The sequence below is a fragment of the Heptranchias perlo genome, chromosome 1 (assembly GCF_035084215.1).
Source record: "Heptranchias perlo isolate sHepPer1 chromosome 1, sHepPer1.hap1, whole genome shotgun sequence".
In the NCBI taxonomy this organism is placed as follows: Eukaryota; Metazoa; Chordata; class Chondrichthyes; order Hexanchiformes; family Hexanchidae; genus Heptranchias; species Heptranchias perlo.
Window position 1 is genome coordinate 33,175,300 of NC_090325.1, and position 19,651 is coordinate 33,194,950.

The 19,651-nt window shown below is 43.5% G+C and overlaps 2 protein-coding genes across 2 annotated transcripts in view; one reads left to right on the forward strand and one right to left on the reverse strand.

Annotated features, from left to right (window-relative positions):
- Positions 1–3,562, reverse strand: part of cfap53 (cilia and flagella associated protein 53) — a 60,978-nt gene extending 57,416 nt beyond the window's left edge. The window contains exon 1 of the mRNA XM_067989016.1: positions 3,318–3,562. Coding sequence (XP_067845117.1) covers positions 3,318–3,389 — 72 coding nt within the window. The 5' untranslated portion in view covers positions 3,390–3,562. The remainder of the gene's footprint in view (positions 1–3,317) is intronic.
- A 241-nt stretch (positions 3,563–3,803) lies between these two features.
- Positions 3,804–19,651, forward strand: part of ska1 (spindle and kinetochore associated complex subunit 1) — a 39,321-nt gene continuing 23,473 nt past the window's right edge. The window contains exons 1-4 of the mRNA XM_067989147.1: positions 3,804–3,931; positions 11,979–12,098; positions 12,694–12,818; positions 15,317–15,411. Of these exons, the coding sequence (XP_067845248.1) occupies positions 12,011–12,098; positions 12,694–12,818; positions 15,317–15,411 (308 nt within the window). The 5' untranslated portion in view covers positions 3,804–3,931; positions 11,979–12,010. The remainder of the gene's footprint in view (positions 3,932–11,978; positions 12,099–12,693; positions 12,819–15,316; positions 15,412–19,651) is intronic.

Below are 19,651 nucleotides of genomic sequence, written 5' to 3' on the forward strand. Positions count from 1 at the left end.
ATAGTGCATTCAGGACATCTGAAAGTGCTTTACAATCAACGTATTGTTTCTATAGTCACAGTTGTCTGCAAACGTTCAGCCAATTTGGCACAAGATCCCACAATAGTATGTTACAGCACAAAAGGAAACCATTCGGCCCATCATGCCTGTGCCAGTTCTTTGAAAGAGCTATCCAATTATACACTCCCCTACTCTTTCCCCACAGGCCTGTAAATTTTTTCCATTCAAGTATTTATCCAATTCCCTTTTGAAAGTTATTATTGAATCTGCTTCCACCACCCTTTGAGGCTGTGCATTCCAGATCATAACAACTCTCTGTGTAAAAAAAACATTTCCTCATATCGCCTCTGGTTCTTTTGCCAACCACCTTAACTCTGTGTCCTCTGGTTACTGATCCTTCTGCCACTGGAAGGACCTCCTTATTTACTCTGTCAAAACCATTCATGATTTTGAACACCTCTATCAAATCTCCCATTAACCTTCTCTGTTCTAAGTAGAACAACCCCAGCTTCTCCAGTCTCTCCACATAACTGAAGTTTCTCATCCCAGGTACTATTCTAGTAAATCTCTTCTTCACCCTCTCTAAGGCCTTGATATCCTTCCTAAAGGGTGGTGCTCAGAACTGAACACACTACTCTAGCTGAGGCCTAACCAGTGTTTTATAAAAATTTAGCATAACTTCCTTGCTTTTGTACTCTGTGCCTCTATTAATAAAGCCCAGGGTCCCATAAATTCTCATCCGAAAGACGGCACTTCCAACAATGCAGCACTTCCACAATCCTTTTTAACAGCCTTCTCAAATTGTTCTGCCACCTTCAAAGATTTGTGTACAAACACTCCAAGGTCTCTCTGTTCCTGTACCCCCTTTAAAATTGTACCAATTAGTTTATATTGCCTCTCCTCATTCTTCCATGTATCACTTCACAGTTCTCTGCATTAAGTTTCATTTGCCATGTGTCTGCCCATCTCACCAGTCTGTCTATGTCCTCCAGAAGCCTGTTACTATCCTCCACTTTGTTTACTACACTCCCGAGTTTTATTAATGACCTGGACTTGGGTATACAGGGAATAATTTCAAATGAACGAATGACCAGTTAAATCTGTTTTTAACAATGTTGATTGAGGGAGGAATGTTGGCTCAGATCTCCAGAACTCCCTGTTTTTCTGCCATGGGATCTTTTAAGTCGTGAACAAGCAGATGGAATCCTAGTTTAAATTCTCATCCAAAAGATGATACCTCCAACAATGCAGCACTTCCACAATGCTACATAAGAACATAAAAAATAGGAGCAAGAGTAGGCCATAAGGCCCCTCGAGTCTGCTCATCCATTCAATCAGATCATGGCTGATCTTTGACCTCAACTCCACTTTCCCACCCAATCCCCATATCCCTTGATTCCTCTAGAGTCCAAAAATTTATCCATCTCAACCTTGAACATATTCAATGACTCAGCATCCACAGCCCTCTGGGGTAGAGAATTCCAAAGATTTACAACCCTCTGCGTGAAGAAATTCGGCCTCATCTCAGTCATGAATGACTGACTTCTTATCCTGCGATTATGCCCCCTAGTTCTAGTCTCTCTAGCCAGGGGAAACAATCCTCTCAGCATCTACCCTTTCAAGCCTCCTCATAATCTTACATGTTTCAATGAGATCACCTCCCATTCTTCTAAATTCCAGAGAGTATAGGCCCATTCTACTCAACCTCATAAGACAACCCTCTCATCCCAGGAATCAATCTAGTGAACCTTTGTTGCACCGCCTTTAAGGCAAGTATATCTTTCCTTAGATAAGGAGACCAAAACTATATGCAGTATTCCAAGTGAAGTCTCACCAAAGCCCAGTACAACTGTAGTAAGACTTCCTTACTCTTGTACTCCAACCCCCTTGCAATAAAGGCCAACATGCCATTTGCTTTTCTAATTGTCTGCTGTACCTGCATACTAACTTCTTGTGTTTCTTGTACGAGGGCACCCAAGTCTCCCTGAACACCAACATTTAGTAGTTCCTCACCGCTTAAAAAAAATTCAGTTTTTCTATTTTTCCTACCAAAGTGAATAACCTCACATTCCCCCACATTATACTCCATCTGCCACCTTCTTGACCACTCGCTTAACCTGTCTATATCCCTCTGCAGACTCTTTGTGTCCTCCTCACAGCTTACTTTCCCACCTAACTTTGTATCGTCAGCAAACCTGGATAGGCTTCTTCAACAGCACCTCCCAAACCCGCGACCTCTACCACCTAGAAGGACAAGAGCAGCAGGCACATGGGAACAACACCACCTGCACGTTCCCCTCCAAGTCACACACCATCACGACTTGGAAATATATCGCCGTTCCTTCATCGTCGCTGGGTCAAGATCCTGGAAATCCCTACCTAACAGCACTGTGGGAGAACCTTCACCACACGGACTGCAGCGGTTCAAGAAGGCAGCTCACCACCACCTTCTCAAGGGCAATTAGAGATGGGCAATAAATGCTGACCTTGGCAGCGACGCCCACATCCCACAAACGAATAAAAAAATACATTACACTTGGTCCCTTCATCTAAGTCATTAATATAGATTGTAAATAGCTGAGGCCCAAACACTGATCCTTGGGGCACCCCACTAGTTACAGCCTGCCAACCTGAGAATGACCGGAAGTGTCAGCCTAGATTATGTGCTCAAGTCTCTAGAGTGGGGCTTGAACCCAAGACTTTCTGATTCAGAGGCGAGAGTACTGCCAAACATACGTACAAAGGGACTAGGCACCCACAGTGAAGGATGCATTCAACTTCCACAGTAAAGGGCCCGCATTTAACCAGAACCTAGAATGTTTTACTGCATTAGTGACAACGCTAAGCTTAAAACACAAATGGCAGGAATCGAGGGCATCCATTGCAGGCGGCAGGCCGCACCTTCCTGGGCTGACCTAGTGCCTTTGTATTGCCATTTTACATAGAATGATTATAGAAATGTACAGCTCAAAAACAGACCATTCGTCCAACTGGTCCTTGCCTGTGTTTATGCTCCAATACGAGCCTCCTCCCACCCTACCTCATCTAACCCCATCAACGTTTATTTATTCTCTACGTAACTCGTTGAAGTGGAGATGCCCGTGATGGACTGGGGTTGACAATTGTAAACAATTTTACAACACCAAGTTATAGTCCAACAAATTTATTTTAAATTCCACAAGCTTTCGGAGGCTTCCTCCTTCCTCAGGTGAACGGTGTGGGAATGACATTTTCGAATCCTTCGCATTTGAAAATCACAGAACAATTGAAAGACTCGATTCATTTCTCTCTCTTGATAACCCGAATCTGTCACTTACCAGACCCACAGAGCAGGGAGTTGGGCCCTTGACATCCCTGCAGCAGCGGCCTTTTTGACATTGAGTCGCCATTGTCTGTTTCTCGGGTAAAACGAGGGACGCCTCTTCTGCTATTTCAGGTAGGAAAAGGGGGATTCTCAGAGACGACCAGGCCCAGGAGCAGCAGCAACTTTCTTCCGCCGGCGCTGCAAGTCTGATCAACAGAGCAACCAGCAGACAATCGTCCACCGCAACTGGAGGGGAGGCGCGTTGCCAAGGGAACGTCGCAGCTTCACCATAGCAACCGAAGTAGACCGTATTGAATTTAAATGAATGTGTTTTTATTTAAATTATAAACCGGCGCTCAATTTTTCGGTTATTTTAATTTGTAATTGATTCAAGCATAAACTACAGGGTTTTTAAAATTAAATCTGCTCGATCGGTTTCTATAGTGACGCGAGAACTGATTAGCATACCGTCGCGAGATTTCCTCCGGATCGGAGGGAAATATGAATTTCAAACAAGCGGAGCGGTTAGTGGATGGAGCTTCCTTTAAAAAAGTGTTTAATAATTAATTTTTTTGCTTCTGTTCCGAGGCAGGAATCGGTTACAATATTAAAAAGTTACATTCACAGGTAATACTGACGCTACTTTTTAATTAATGGTTTAAATTAATTGTGTGGCTCTTCCCACTCGTCGCCTCTCTGCTTGAGATGAGCGTGGGCCTTTTCGGCCTCCATGTGTCTGGAGAAAACCCTTTTCAGCGGCACCGCTCCAGGATTAAGTACTGGTGATTTCAGCTCGGTCACTGGTGGTGGTAGCGGTTTTAATTGATGAACTGGGATACAAAAAGAGGCTATTTGGCTCATTACAACAGTCACTACACTTTAAAAGTAATTTTGGTTGTGAAGCACTTTGGGACATCCTGAGGATGTAAAAAGTGCACTATATAAATCTGTCTTTCTTTCTATATAAATCTGTCTTTCTTTCTATATAAATCTGTCTTTCTTTCTATATCCAAGTTTTGTTGATTGTAAACAATTTTACAACACCAAGTTATAGTCCAGCAATTTTATTTTAAATTCACAAGCTTTCGGAGACTTCCTCCTTCCTCAGGTAAATGTCACATTTACCTGAGGAAGGAGGAAGTCTCCGAAAGCTTGTGAATTTAAAATAAAATTGCTGGACTCTAACTTGGTGTTGTAAAATTGTTTACAAATGTCAACCCCAGTCCATCACCGGCATCTCCACATCAAGTTTTGTTGGGCAAGGGTATCAAGGGATATGGAGCCAAGGTGGGTAAATGGAGTTAGAATTCAAATCAGCCAAGGGGGAACAGGCTCAAGGGGTTGAATGTCCTGCTCCTGTTCCTATGAATAACGTTTAGTGTGAAAAATTCCTTTTACCCATTGTGTTTGTAGGAAAGCATTTTTTTATTTGTTTACGGGATGTGGGCATCACTGGCGAGGCCAGCATTAATTGCCCTTGAAGAGCTGCCCTCTTGAACTGCTGCACTCCGTGTGGTGAAGGTTCTCCCACAGTGCTGTTAAGTAGGGAGTTCCAGGATTTTGACCCAGCGACGACGAAGGAAAGGCGATATATTTCCAAGTCGGGATGGTGTGTGACTTGGAGGGGAACGTGCAGGTGGTGTTGTTCCCACATGTCTGCTGCCCTTGCCCTTCTAGGTTGTAGAGGTCGCGAGCTTGGGAGGTGCTGTCTAACACGCCTTGGCGAGTTGCTGCAGTGCATCCTGTGGATGGTACACACTGTAGCCGCGGTGGTGAAGGGAGTGAATGATTAGGGTGATGGACGGGGTGCCAATCAAGTGGGCTGCTTTGTCCTGGATGATGTCAAGCTTCTTGAGTGTTGTTGGAGCTGCACTCATCCAGGCAAGTGGAGAGTATTCCATCACACTCCTGACTTGTGCCTTGTAGATGGTGGAAAGGCTTTGGGGAGTCAGGAGGTGAGTCACTCGCCGCAGAATACCCAGCCTCTGACCTGCTCTTGTAGCCACAGTATTTATGTGGCTGGTCCAGTTAAGTTTCTGGTCAATGGTGACCCCCAGGATGTTGATGGTGGGGGATTTGGCGACGGTAATGCTGTTGAATGTCAAGGGGAGGTGGTTAGACTTTCTTTTGTTGGAGATGGTCATTGCCTGGGACTTGTCTGGTGCGAATGTTACTTGCCACTTATCAGCCCAAGCACGATGTTGACCATGTTTTGCTGCATGCAGGCATGGACTGCTTCATTATCTGAGGGGTTGCGAATGGAACTGAACACAAGGAAACGTTTTCAGGGCAATGGGTAAAGAGCTGGGAGGTAGGACTAATTGGATAGTGCTTTCAAAGAACCAGCACAGGCATGCTGGGTTGAATGGCCTCCTTCTGTGCTGTATGATTCTAGGAGGATGGTGTGGTCGACCATGTCAAAGGCTGCAGAGAGGTCAAGGAGGGATTGTGCACAATGTTCATAATCACAGAGGATGTCACTTGTGACTTTGGTTAGGGCCGCTTCATTGCTGTGGCAGGGCTGGAAACCTGATTGGAGAGATTGAAACAAGGAGTTCCAGGAAAGATGGGTATGGATTTGGAAGGTGACAACATGTTCAAGACCTTTGGGAGAGGAAAGCGAGGTTGGTGATGGGGCAGTAGTTTGCCAGACCAGAGTTGTCAAGGGTGGGTTTTTTTATGGTGGTTTTGAAGTAGTGGTGGATGGTACCTGAAAGGAGGGAACCATTTACGATGTCCGTTAGCAAGAGGCCAGGAAGGAAAACTGAGTGGTCAGCAATTTAGTGGGAATGGGTTCAAGAGAGCAGAAGGTGAGTCAGGGCCAAGATGAGCTCAGAGGGTGGTGGCGGGGGAGTGGGGGGAATAGGAAAGAAATGAGAAAAAGACATGGCTTGAAGGCTAGCTTAAGGAGGAACCTTGGGGGAGGTTTGGCTCTGGGCAAGTGGAAGGGGGGGATTCGGCAAAGGCAGCTGAATGGATGGTCTCAATTTTAGTGACTATGAAATCTATGAGCTCCTTGCATTTGTTGGAGGTGAGGGGAGAGGGTTTTAAGATGGTCGGTAGTGGAGAAAAGGAGATGGGGGTTATCTTTGCTTTCAAGCACTAATAAGCAGTTTTGGCAGAGGAGAACAAGACCACATAGTACCTGATGTGATCCAGCTGTATCTGGTAATGGATCGTTAACCCAGTTGTGCACCAGATACGCTCAAGTCTGCACCCCTTGAACTTGATGGAGCAAAGGTGGAGGAATGACTTGGCTGGGAAAGAGTAAGGGTTTACTAGTTTTTTTTAGTCTTATAACTACATGCTCAATCTAGGTATTCTACTAAATCTATGTTGCACCTTTTCCATAGCTCTATAATGTGGTTTCAAGAACTGCGAGAAGTTCAGCACCTACTCCTTTGACTCCCCCATTCCCCATGTTTGTGACAGCCCAGTTTCCCTTTCTCAGCCTCAAGCTTGTTGACATTGTCGTTCACGTCCTATCTTCTGTGCTGTGTTCCTATCTTTTTCAAAATGGCTAACTCTGCTGGTCAGTTACATGAATGAAACTACTTTCATGCTTCCAATTCCGATGAGGTCACTACTTCTACGCTAAGAGTTTCTCCTCTCAATCGCCCGTGATCACATCTGGCCTGACATAGAGCGCCATCTTTGGTAACCTTTCATTCATGTATATGCTATTGCTTGCCAATATTATTCTCAAGCATGGAAACATCTGCAGCTATGCTGACAACACCCAAATCTATCTCTCCACCAACACCATTGATTCCGAGGATGTTTCTCTTCTATCTGACTGCCTATCTGAAAACAAGACATGGATGAGTTAAGATTGCCTGTAGCTCTTGGATAAAACTGAAGCTGTCCTACCCTATTTATTTGTAGCAGTAGACAGATTGTATTTGTATCAGAAATTCAACCTCAACTTGCTGCTGTAAACTGTCCAAACTGAGTTCTGAATTGGCACCACTGTATACCAGAACCACCTCCAAAATAGGTTTCCTGCTGAAGCTGATCTTTCCATACTTGTGAACATATTCCTCCTTTCTATGTTTTGTGCTTCCATCCATTATTTGTCAGCTCTTGCGCCACAAGCCATCTTTAATTGTTTTTTCGGAAATATTTTAACAGTCTCCTATGGCATTGCTTATTGATTAATAGAGATTGCGCCCTTGTCTCTTCCTGTTGCTGATTTAAATGCTCAGTGTTGAAATTACAAGTCCTGTGATCTGATTGATCACATTCACATCTATATAAGTAAGTCATGTAAGTATGAACATAAATCTGCTATTTACAAATCCATATATACTGAGAATATTAAAACAAAATTAAAAGTAATGCATGTACATTAGTGGGACTGGTTAGCAATGTATTCAGACAACTTTATTACTCCAACCGGTGAATTTTGCCTACCTAATTCAGATTGTGGCACAGGGCCTCATTGTAACCAAGGTGTAAAGACTTGTGTATTCTTTAGTGTGTTAGTTGCAGTATTAGTTTTGACCACTCGAGAGCAATGGTGCACCTTACAAAATAATTGTTGAATGGTACAAATCTTGCTTGTGTCATAAGGTGATGAATTTGTACTGCATGTGCCTAAGTTTGCTATACAGTCCAATGTTACTATAATTGACTCCTGTTGTATGGACTAGAAAGGATCTATACAATACACCTTGTGGCATCCCGGCCATCATGATGTTCTTGAAGTCAAAGTTGAATGCTGTGAACACAATTATTTGCGAAGACTTACACCATTGCTCCTCATGTAATAGACTCTGGCAAAGAGATGTGCTCACTATGAGGTTGCCCATCAAGGTGCTGAGTAACCGGTTAATGTAGTCCAGAATCCTCCCTCCCTGTAACAGTTTCCCCTTTTGGTCCTGGATCTGAGACTTTGCCAGAATTAGCCGTTCCATTCCGTGTTTTTCGACAAGCTGAAAACCGATATGTTAAACAATTAATGTTAAGTAAGTAATTAAAAACTAGAGACTTGGGACGGTACCTGCTGGAAAGTGTTTCTGGAGGCATGGTTAGTGAATTTAAGATCATATGTCCAGGGTTGGGAGAGGCTGTGCTGCTGAAGCTTGGTATCTCCAACTGGTAGAGCTGCTGTTTGGGGTATGGTGTGCACCTATGCTGTAGTCAGCAGGATGATGGTAGTGGACTTGTGCATTTTATGGTGAGCTGTGCTGCTCGCCATGCCACTCGAGGACTTCCTGGTACCTGCTGTCCACCTGGTGAGGACTCAAACCAGCACTTGTCGGGTGTATAACCAACCAGTGACTATTGTACTTAGGTGGGGTGGGAGAAGTAAGTGGGATTTCTTTGTGGTCAAGTTGGTTCTAAGTTGAAACACCTAGGGCTGAGAGATTGGGACCAAGTTGATTGTGGCAGACTAGGTAATGCAATTTTGCCCAGCAGATCTGCAGAATTCCCTGATGTTAATTGACTAGTCTGGGCCATTGGGATCTGGATGGGTAGACCTGTCATTGCAGGCTTGTAATCTTCCCCTTGGCTCCAGGTAACTGCAAGACTATTGCCGAAATGCTTAGCTGGACAAACAATGGGAAGCTGACCAGAGCCTTGTGCTGTGTGATTTTAGCTGTTGAACTCCAGTAGTACTCTTGTGCACACTGAGGGGAGGGGGGGGGTCTCCAAGCTTTGGTTCTTGCCAAACTTAGGTAAGTTGTATGTCCCCCTCCAGGGAATGTGCACACTCCATATCAGGTAAACAGTAACTTCTTGTATGGATTTCTCAGTAGTTCGGTTTGGAGACTGTAAAGCATGCTGATGCATTTCTGCATATGTCAAGCACCTGGCTTAGTGGGGTGGGGGTGGGGGAAGAGAATGGGTCTAGCTGGGCAAAAATATGTATATATTCAGACTTCATATAATAGATCATTGTGCTTCACAATTTTTTAAAAATTAGGATGCAGGAAAATTTATGTTCTGAAATATGATGTAATCAGAGCTTAGTAAAGACCTTTATCAAATCCCACTTGTATAAATCCAGTTATAAATAACTTTTCCTCACATGCTGAATCTTTGTGCAGCAGGATTTAATTGTATTTCAATTTTTTTTAAAGCCGCCTTTTGCTGCATTCAGATTCAGGACCTCAGGGCAGTGTCCTTGGCCCAACCATCTTCAGCTGCTTCATCAATGACCTTCCCTCCATCATATGGTCAGAAATGGGGATGTTCGCTGATGATTGCACAGTGTTCAGTTCCATTTGCAACCCCTCAGGTATTGAAGCAGTCCATGCCCGCATGCAGCAAGACCTGGACGACATCCAGGCTTGGGCTGATAAGTGGCAAGTAACATTCGCTCCAGACAAGTGCCAGGCAATGACCATCTCCAAAAAGAATGTGTCTAACCACCTGCCCTTGACATTCAACAACATTACCATCGCCGAATCCCCCAACAGGAACATCCTGGGGGTCACCATTGACCAGAAACTTAACTGGACCAGCCATATAAATACTGTGGCTACAAGAGCAGGTCAGAGGCTGGGTATTCTGCGGCGAGTGACCACCTCCTGACTCCCCAAAGCCTTTCCACCATCTACAAGGCACAGTTATGAGAATAATGCAGGTTTACTTTTTTTTCCTGTTTTGCTACTTTTTAACATGAGTAAAAATATTCTTTTGTCTTGTTTAATACTATGTTTCTCTTTTTTAAAAAAAAGATTATTTTATGTGCTATTTTTGCAATGTGTGCGCTTCAGAAAACATTGATTTGTTTGGAGGAGTTCCTTGTGATAGTGTCAGTTGGAGAGACAGTATTGAAGATAGAGGCAAATGTGGATAATGTGGATCATTTCCTCACCTCAGGAACTGTCCCCTTCCCCTTCAAATCTGCTGTCATCACCCCCCTCCTCAAAAGAAACCCACCTTTGTCCCATCTATCCTGGCAAACTACCACCCCATATCCAACTTCCCTTTCCTCTCCAAAGCTCTTGAACGTGTTATTGCCTCCCAAATCCATGCCCATATTCATCGAAACTCCATCTTTGAATCCCTCCAATCAGATTTCTGCCCAGCCACATTACTGAAACGGCCCTTATCAAAGTCACAAATGACATCCTATGTGACTGACCGTGGTAAACTATTCCTCATCATCCTTCTCAACCTGTCTGCAGCATTTGACATGGTTGACAACATCTTCTTCCTCCAATGCCTTTCCTCCGTCATCCAGCTGGGTGGGACTGCGCTCGCATGATTCCAATCTTATCTATCCAGTCATAGCCAGAGAATCACCTGCAATGGCTTCTCTTCCCGCTCCCGCACCGTTACCTCTGGAATCCCCCTCGGGCCCCTCCTATTTTTCATCTACAAGCTACCCCTTGGTGACATCTTCCGAAAACACGACGTCAAGTTCCACGTGACGGCACCCAGCTCTACCTCAACATCACCTCTCTCGCTCCCTCCACTCTGTGATTTGGTACACAGCTTGTCCAAAATCCAGTACTGGATGAGCAAAAATTTCCTTCAGCTAAATATTGGGAAGACCAAAGCCATTGCCTTCTGTCCCCGCCACAAACTCCGTTCCCTAGCCACTGACTCCATCCTCTCCCTGGCCAATGTCTGAGGCTGCACCAGACTGTTCGCAACCGTGGCCTCCTATTTGACCCTGAGATGAGCTTCAGACCATGTATCCGTTCCATCATCAGTCCTGCCTACTTCCACCTCCGTAACATCGCTCGTCTCGGCCTCAGCTCATCTGCTGCTGAAACCCTCGTGCGTGCCTTTGTTACCTCCGGACTTGACTGTTCCAATGCTCTCCCGGCCGACCTCCCATCTTCCACCCTCCGCAAACTTGAGCTCATCCAAAACTCTGCTGCTCGTATTCTAACTCGCACCAAGTCCCATTCTCCCATCACCCGTGTGCTCGTTGACCTACATTTACTCCCAGTCTGCGAACGCCTCAATTTTAAAATTCTCAACCTTGTTTTCAAATCCCTCCATGGCCTTGCCCCTCCCTACCTACGTAACCTTCTCCAGAACCTACAACCCTCCCAGATCTCTACGCTCCTCCAATTCTGACCTCTTGCGTATCCCTGATTTTAATCGCTTCACCATTGGCGGCCGTGCCTTCAGCTGCCTAAACCCCAAACTCTGGAATTCCCTCCCTAAACCTGTCCGCCTCTCTCTCCTTTTATATGCCCCTTAAAATCTACCTCTTTGACCAAGCTTTTCATCACCTGTCCCAATATCTCCTTTATGTGGCTCGGTGTCAAATATTTGAACGTTTGTTTGATAAGGTTCCAATGAAGTGCCTTGGGATGTTTTACTACGTTAAAGGTGCTATATAAATGCAAGTTGTTGTTGTTGTTTGCAGATTAGGACAATGGATTTAAAGTGTGTATGGTTATTATTATCTGCAGGCAAAAGTGAAGATCTATACCAATTTAATGTCCCTCCCTTCCCCATTGCGATTGGAAGAGAGCTAGGATGACATTGTACCAGTGAAATACATTTTTTGTTGAACACTTCTTGAGCTGTAATATCAGTGCTATGAATACATAGTCTATCCAAGGTCATGTCACATCTGTGACTGTTCCACATAAATGTAGGATGCATATTTGCCTATGCACCACCATTATTCAAGACAACTCTGGGTTTTCTCTGAAGGCTGTTCAGTTATTAAGAGGTAAATTCCTTTTTATGTTATTAGATTACGTTGGATTTTATGTTAATTTTGTAAAGATGACATCTGTGGACTTGCAAGATGTATCACTTCAACTGAATAACAAGATATCTTCCATCAAAAGATCCATGCAGCTGAAGAGCATGGGTAAGTTGAATAAACCTGCTCAATGTCATTTTCAGCTCTCTGATATGCATTAATGAAATTGGTCAAGCTAGAACTAATAAAACTTGAACACTGAGTTTACCTTAAAACTCCTCAAATATGGGTTGTTTAGGGGAAAGGGTGATATTGTCCATCTGTATAATACATATGTCTATCTATAGTCTTAAGTTCAGTAAGAACATTTTTGGAATAAAAGCTCAATGTTAGAAATACGCTCCAGGTAAATCAGCATCTGAAAGTGAAAGATTTAGACAATAAGATCTCACGCTATCTTTCTCTTTCAGATGTTTATTGACCTGTTATACTTTTCAGCATTTCTGGGCGGGGGATTTTTAAAAATTTCTGGCATTTGTGTTTTCAATTTTTGTTGCCTGTTTTGGTAATTTTCTATTTACTGCAGACCTCTGATATGTTTGCTATGGGTCTTACATCTTCATTTTGAGCTCTGTCCTTAGTGAACAAAATTGTATTTGTTGGATTTTGAATTATCTGTTGTGATGAAATACTTCTTGCTATTTTCTTTCTTCATCCCTCTCAAGCTTATTTTAATGCACATTATCCATGTTTTTATTATTAGGTAATGACCCTTCTCTTACGAAAATGCTGCAGAAGATTGGGCTAGAGTTGTCTGGCATTCGGGATATGTTGGATATTTTTCAGATGCAGATACTACAGCAGCAAACTGAACTGAAATCCCTCAAGGTAAAGCCATTCTATTACATTTGCCAAAGGGATTGGATTCTATTGCAAATTAAGAATTTCTTCATAGATGTAGGCCACTTGGCTTTTGTCAATTAATATTCATTGAACATTAGCATTTTTAATAAAGTTGAATATTTTCAGTCTAGTGAAGAAAAGCATTTCAAGCAATTGTCTATATCAATTTTTAATGCAACACCAACATGTGCAACAGAGATGCTGTAACTCTGCACATGTTGAGTTTCTGATCTCTTAAGTGCTATTGGCGGGGCGGGGGGTGTGGAAGAGTGTGGTATCGCCATGCACACACCCTTGGGTTTCCCTTTATAAGACATCAGTTTTGTGATCTAATTTAGACCTGTTGAGTGATGTAAAACATGTCCTTGTTCTGCATGCTTCAAGCCCAACTTCATAATTCTCCCCAGAAAATTTATTTTAATACAGAAAATCACTGAACTAAATGTTCCAAATTTCACCTCACCATTTAGTATTTAAGGTCCCTCTTTTTAAACAAAAGTTCTTGTTTGTTAACCCCACTCGTTCCTTCCCTCCCCTCTTCACCCCTGCTGCCCACCCCCTCCCTGCAATTTGCAGTGTGACTGCCTCATAGTTTAGAATTGGGGGCCACCTCTATTTTTGACTTTAGTTAATTGAGGTAGCAATCTTTAATCAGGAAAAGCTGGAGTGTTTCTAACTAGCTCAGTGTGGCTAGCAATCCTCGCTCCTAACTTTGTACTTGTTGAATGCCCTATACTTTTTTTACAACTCTTTTCCATGTTTCCAGCCTTACAGTCCATGCACCTACTCCAGTTGAGAGCAATCCAAACAGCTCCTTGACAAATTAGAGGAGCAGTCTGAGATGTCTCTATACTCATTCAGAATATTTTCCCCTCCACGTGGGGCTGCACCTGACCTCTCTTACTATTCTATAATGGCATGACAAAGATCATCTTTTACATCCTAGGTTTGTTTTTTTTCTCTTGCCAGTGTTCTCTTCTTTACTGAAGATATTCTATTCCTGACAGAACATGGCATGAGTTACTCGGCACAGCCAAGCCCTATGTTTTTGCCCTATGTCTGCAAGTGCCTGTTTTTGCCCTATCTCTACATGCACCTTCTAGCAGGGGTCACTGGATAGCAATCAGGAGCATGAATCCTGGCCTGCTGTCTAACCCAGAGGAACTGCGGCCAGTTTTTGCAGCCTTAGCACCACGCAGGCAGAGATCAGCCAATTCAGCGCTGACCAGGGAATGAACCAGAAGCACGTGGTAATTTTAATCCCCAAGAACGGGTGAGTTGGGGGTGGGTGGGAGATTAAAATAACAGCTTTTTGGAGTGGGCCCGCATCCTGGCTCCAACTCACCCACTTCTGGATTCAACCCAGGCAGGTTTGTATGCAAGCGGACAGCAGGAAGTCCCGCACCCACTTAAAGCCGGCGGGCCAATACTTAAAAGGGCAATGTACCTTATTGAAATACTTGAGGTACTTAATATCTTGTGTATTGGAACATTAAAATAAATTTAATCTTACCTGTTCGGGTTTCTCATTGATTCCGAATCACGTCAGGTGAAAGCAAGCGGGAATGGCTGGATCCATGAGGTGAGTGCCTTTATTGCACTGCTTGTGGTCCCTGAGGAGCAGGAGTGCTTCATCCAGACCCAACAAGCTCACCTGGCCAACAGGACCCCCAGGATCGGCCGACCCCGTCCCGTTTCTGCACCTCCCCGCCCCCCCCCCCCCCCCCCCCCGATTTTATTTTTTCCAAGCCCAATGATCACTCTCCCTCCCGCACCCCTCTCTGAGTTGCAGCTCCTTTCGCTGTCTGTCAATCTGACTACCAGATTGGGAATCCTGGAAGCTCAAATACTCACCTTCAATTGAGTTGCAATCGCAGATTGCGACGCACTCCATTCATTTCCGGGTTCCCCAGGTGAATATCTGCGGACTCGTGGGCTGCCCAGCTCGGAGTGAAAAAATCATGCTCGCAGTCTCTGTGTCAGACTTACTTAACGATCAGAAGAGTTTTTGTGCTCTATTTTAATCAATTTTAAGGGGTCAACAGTAACTACATCTGCAGGTTAAAATGACAGCTACCTCTGTATGTTGCTGAATCAGTACTTAAAATCTTTGTCAAAATTTTAAAAACTTCTAAATGGTTCTGTTCAATTTGCAAAAAAAGAACAATTGATTCAGCATAGAATTGCAAAGCAACTATTCATTCTATTAACATAGAATTCCTGACTGTCATAAATATGCCATGTGGCATCAATCAATCAGTGCTCCTGTGAATGGAATTTTGACTTATCTGCCTATTTTGTTGAAAGATCACTCTGCCAGTATAACATCTGCTGCTTTTACCTAGTTCGTTATGTTAAGAATTTATTGCTAAATGTTCTACTGTTACATTATTGTGAAAGGTTTAATGTGCTTAACAGTCAGAAGCCTCTGCAATTTTGTCAAATCCTTTTTAGTTGTGACTTCCAATGATTTATTTCTATAGGATCTGAGAAACTCTGTCCAGAAAAATTCTGAAATAGCATATCATTTACTGGAAAATACTCCAGCTCATCTCCCCAGAAAAGCTGCTCAGATCAGGTAGGTGAAGCTGACCTTACCCAAGAGATGTTTCTATGTGGTTCAAAACAAGTATTGCATTACAGTGTAATTCCTACAACTTTTGCATTACCATTTCTACTAACAATTCAAAACAAAATGTTTCTGTGAATGAAATTTTAACTTTTTTTATAAGGGTTTGTTGAATCTTTCATCTGCCGCCAACAAGAATTACATTTTCTTTTTAAACAACCAGGCCTTGCTTGCTTAGGGGCTCAACCGTCTTTTCAGATATAGATTGTTTTGTTGAACTTTCCCTTCTTAAGCTCTAGATACACCATCTTAAATGTTCTTCCTTCTCAGAGTTGAAATGAAGATTCATCACACTGTCTCCAGTTCTAATCTAATCAGTACCACTAATTCTTGGTTTACTTAATTTATTCTCCTGCTCTTTTCAACCTTTTATTCCCGTGATGTGGGCAATGCTAAAAAGACTGCATTTATTGACTGAGAAGATGGTGATTGGTCCTCTTCTGAACTGCTGCAGTTTTTGTAATAATGCTACTAGAATGATGGTGTCAGGTGGGGAATTCCAGGATTTTGATTCAGCAATTGTTCTATGTTTCCAAGTCAGGATGATATGTAATTTGGAGGGAATGGTGTTCCCATGATATTGTTGCACTATGGGCTGTCGCTGTGCATCAAAATTTCTCAAATGGGTGTGTATTCTTCTGTAACTTAACTGGCAAAATATGTTAATACATTTGCCTTATGGCTTTGCTGGTCTGAGATGCAATACATAACAATATATTAAAAATCTTGCATCAGAGTCACCACTGGCAGAATGATGTAATTACACCATGGCAAGTTTTCATATTATTCATCATTAATTGCTATGTTCACATTTATAGTGGAAATCTAAAGAATAAAAGCAATATATGACTTTAAAATAGGGACTGAATTACATCTGCATTGCATGATCCAATTATTTTCTGTCCTATAACCCTGCTTCACCTGCACATGGTTTTGACTCACCGTGTGCAGTGCCACGGGAGGTTGACAAGCATAGTTTTGAAAACTTGCAGATAAATATTGTGTGCATGGTTATTCTTTAACTGGCTAAAATTGTGCAGCCCATCAGCTCCTAGAGACAGGCTACCAGAATGGTTGGTCAGTCAATGTCCTGCAGTACTGTAGACCTACCTGGTTCAGGTATTGGATTACTGAATCTGCAATAGATGGTTCACTTGCTTTTGAACTTCCATCAGATGTGTAAGCTTGGAGCCACCAGAACCCTATAGAGACCCTACTTACCTCATCCTCAAGGAGAAAAGTCATCTTGAGTTTATTGCCCATCCCTAGTTGCCCTGAAGGGACTGAGTCAACTACTTAGTGCAGGATTGGAGTCACTTATAGGCCAGGCTTGATGGGGTGGTAAGTTCCCTACCCTGAGGGACATTAGTGAACCACTTGGGCTTTTACAGCAGTGCAGCAGCTTCATGTCCGTTTTCTGTTGTTAGCCTACTAATTAGAAGATTTATTGAATTCAGTTTCACAAATTGCTATAGTAGGATTACCATAACTACTATACACTCTTTGCATTCCAGTGCATTGAACTCTGGCCACGGAATGTGTCATATACTTGGTTTCCAGGTGGTGCCTTCCAACAGCTTCATTCCAGGTCTGATGTTTCTTATGTTTGCTACATGATGCATCATGAACCACTGCTATCAATGTAGTGGAATGACCCACACGGGATAGCTGAGTGCCAGCCACATTGATGTTTTAGACATCCAACTGCAGTAGCACATACCTGGCTTACTCTTGACCAACTGTTTAATCCAGATCCTCATGTAAGGGATTTTGGCAGATGTGTAACCACTGTGAGGCTAACTTCCCTCTCGAGGGTGTTCATTGTCTGGTTGTGTGGGCTGCAGCTCATCTGTCCTCTCTGAAAAGTTTTGCCTTTTTGCTTCAAATCCACCTTGCAGTTTGGACGTCACACATGGTCTGGTGGAAGCCCTTCCTGTTGCATGCCTAGTCCTAGGGTTTGGGTCCCTATTTCCTCACCATATTTGGTTGGCCTGCCCATTCAACCTCTACCCAATTGTGGAGTCAAGGCAATGTGCAGAAAAAGTTATTTCTATATAAGAGATGAGACCGCTTTATAGCTAATAACTGAGTTAAGTGCACCACTGCAGAATCAAGTATGTATTGGCTTTTTCTATCGAGGGATTGGGAGTTACGGAGAAGCAGGTAAAGCTGCTCTGTAAAGTGGGCTGAACCCTAACCAGCATTCCTTGTCTGGAAACATAGGAACAGGAATAGGCCATTCTGCCCCTCGGGCCTGCTGCGCCATTCAATTAGATCATAGCTGATCTGTATCTCAACTACATTTTCGTGCCTTTGCTCCATGTCCCTTGATACCCTTGCCTAACAATAATCTCAGTCTTGAAAGCTCCCATTGTCCTAGCATCAACAGACTTTGGGTGATAGAGTTCTCTGAGTGGGCATGTGGCCTGTTTCTATGTTGTATCTATTTAGTCGTATGTGCCTTCACCTGAGCGTTGTATCCGTCAATATCCTCAATCTAACTCTTAAAATCACTCTCTCGAAAATTGAAGGATTTCTCTGAGGTTTGCAATATCAACTTGGGAGATAGGACATTTCCTAGGAAAGGATTCTCCTTTTTGTATGGGAAATACATGGATTGGTCAATGATTGCCATGATTATCAAGTAGTTGAAAGACAAATGGGCCTGGACAATGGCTCGAACTATTGACCAGGGCCCACTTGCAGTGGAAGTCTGAGTGTGAGCGACTAATCTTCTCTGCACAAAGATGCTCGTAAGGGATTTGGGCCTTGGCTTGTAAGATCCATGTGTATTCCTCAGGAAATGCATGATGCTGTGCGATGGAGGGCCCTCAACACTGTGTTTGCATCTCTGGATGGCTCTGCAGAACGATTTCTTGGCTCCTTGTGTGATTAGAATATGTCTGACCTGGAGCTTTAGAGTTGGTACAAATCTCTCCTGCAGCAGAAGTCTCTCCTTCCTTTCTGAGATTCCTCAATTACATGATATTGGCTTTGAGTTCAAAGCATCACAGCAATTGATCCTGTCGCAATGAATCACTTGACATGACCATTGCTTGTCAATTGCAATATTCAGTGGTAAATTTGAGACCACTGGCCTATAACGTTGCCAAGAACAGTAATAAGCCTGGGGATTGGGAGAGTTTTAGAAACCAACAAAGGATGACCAAAAAATTGATAAGGGAGAAAATAGAATATGAAAGTAAACTAGCAAGAAGTATCAAAATGGATTGTAAGATCTTCTACAAGTATGTAAAAAGGAAGAAGGTAGCATAAGTAAACGTTGGTCCCTTTAGAGGCCGAGACAGGAGAAATTATAATGGGGAATCAGGAAATGGCAGATACATTAAACAAATATTTTGCATCTGTCCTCACAGTAGAAGACACAAAAAGCATACCAAAAATAGTGAGGAACCAAGGGGTAAATGAGAGTGAGGAACTTAAAACAATTAATATCACTAGAGGAAAAAGTACTGGACAAACTAATGGGACTAAAAGCCGACAAATCCCCTGGACCTGATTACTTTTAAAAAATTTGTTCATGGGATGTGGGCGTCGCTGGCGAGGCCGGCATTTATTGCCCATCCCTAATTGCCCTTGAGACGGTGGTGGTAAGCCGCCTTCTTGAAACGCTGCAGTCCGGGTGGTGAATGTTCTCCCACAGTGCTGTTAGGAAGGGAGTTCCAGGATTTTGACCCAGCGACGATGAAGGAACGGCGATATATTTCCAAATCGGGATGGTGTGTGACTTGGAGGGGAACGTGCAGGTGGTGGTGTTCCCATGTACCTGCTGCTCTTGTCCTTCTAGGTGGAAGAGGTCGCAGGTTTGGGAGGTGCTGTCGAAGAAGCCATGGCGCGTTGCTGCAGTGCATCCTGTGGATGGTACACACTGCAGCCACTGTGCGCCGGTGGTGGATGGGGTGCCAATCAAGCAGGCTACTTTGTCCTGGATGGTGTTGAGCTTCTTGAGTGTTGTTGGCGCTGCACTCATCCAAGCAAGTGGGGAGTATTCCATCACACTCCTGACTTGTGCCTTGTAGATGGTGGAAAGGCTTTGGGGAGTCAGGAGGTGAGTCACTCGCCGCAGAATACCCAGCCTCTGACCTGCTCTTGTAGCCAGTATTTATATGGCTGGTCCAGTTAAGTTTCTGGTCAATGGTGACCCCCAGGATGTTGATCAGAGGGTTCT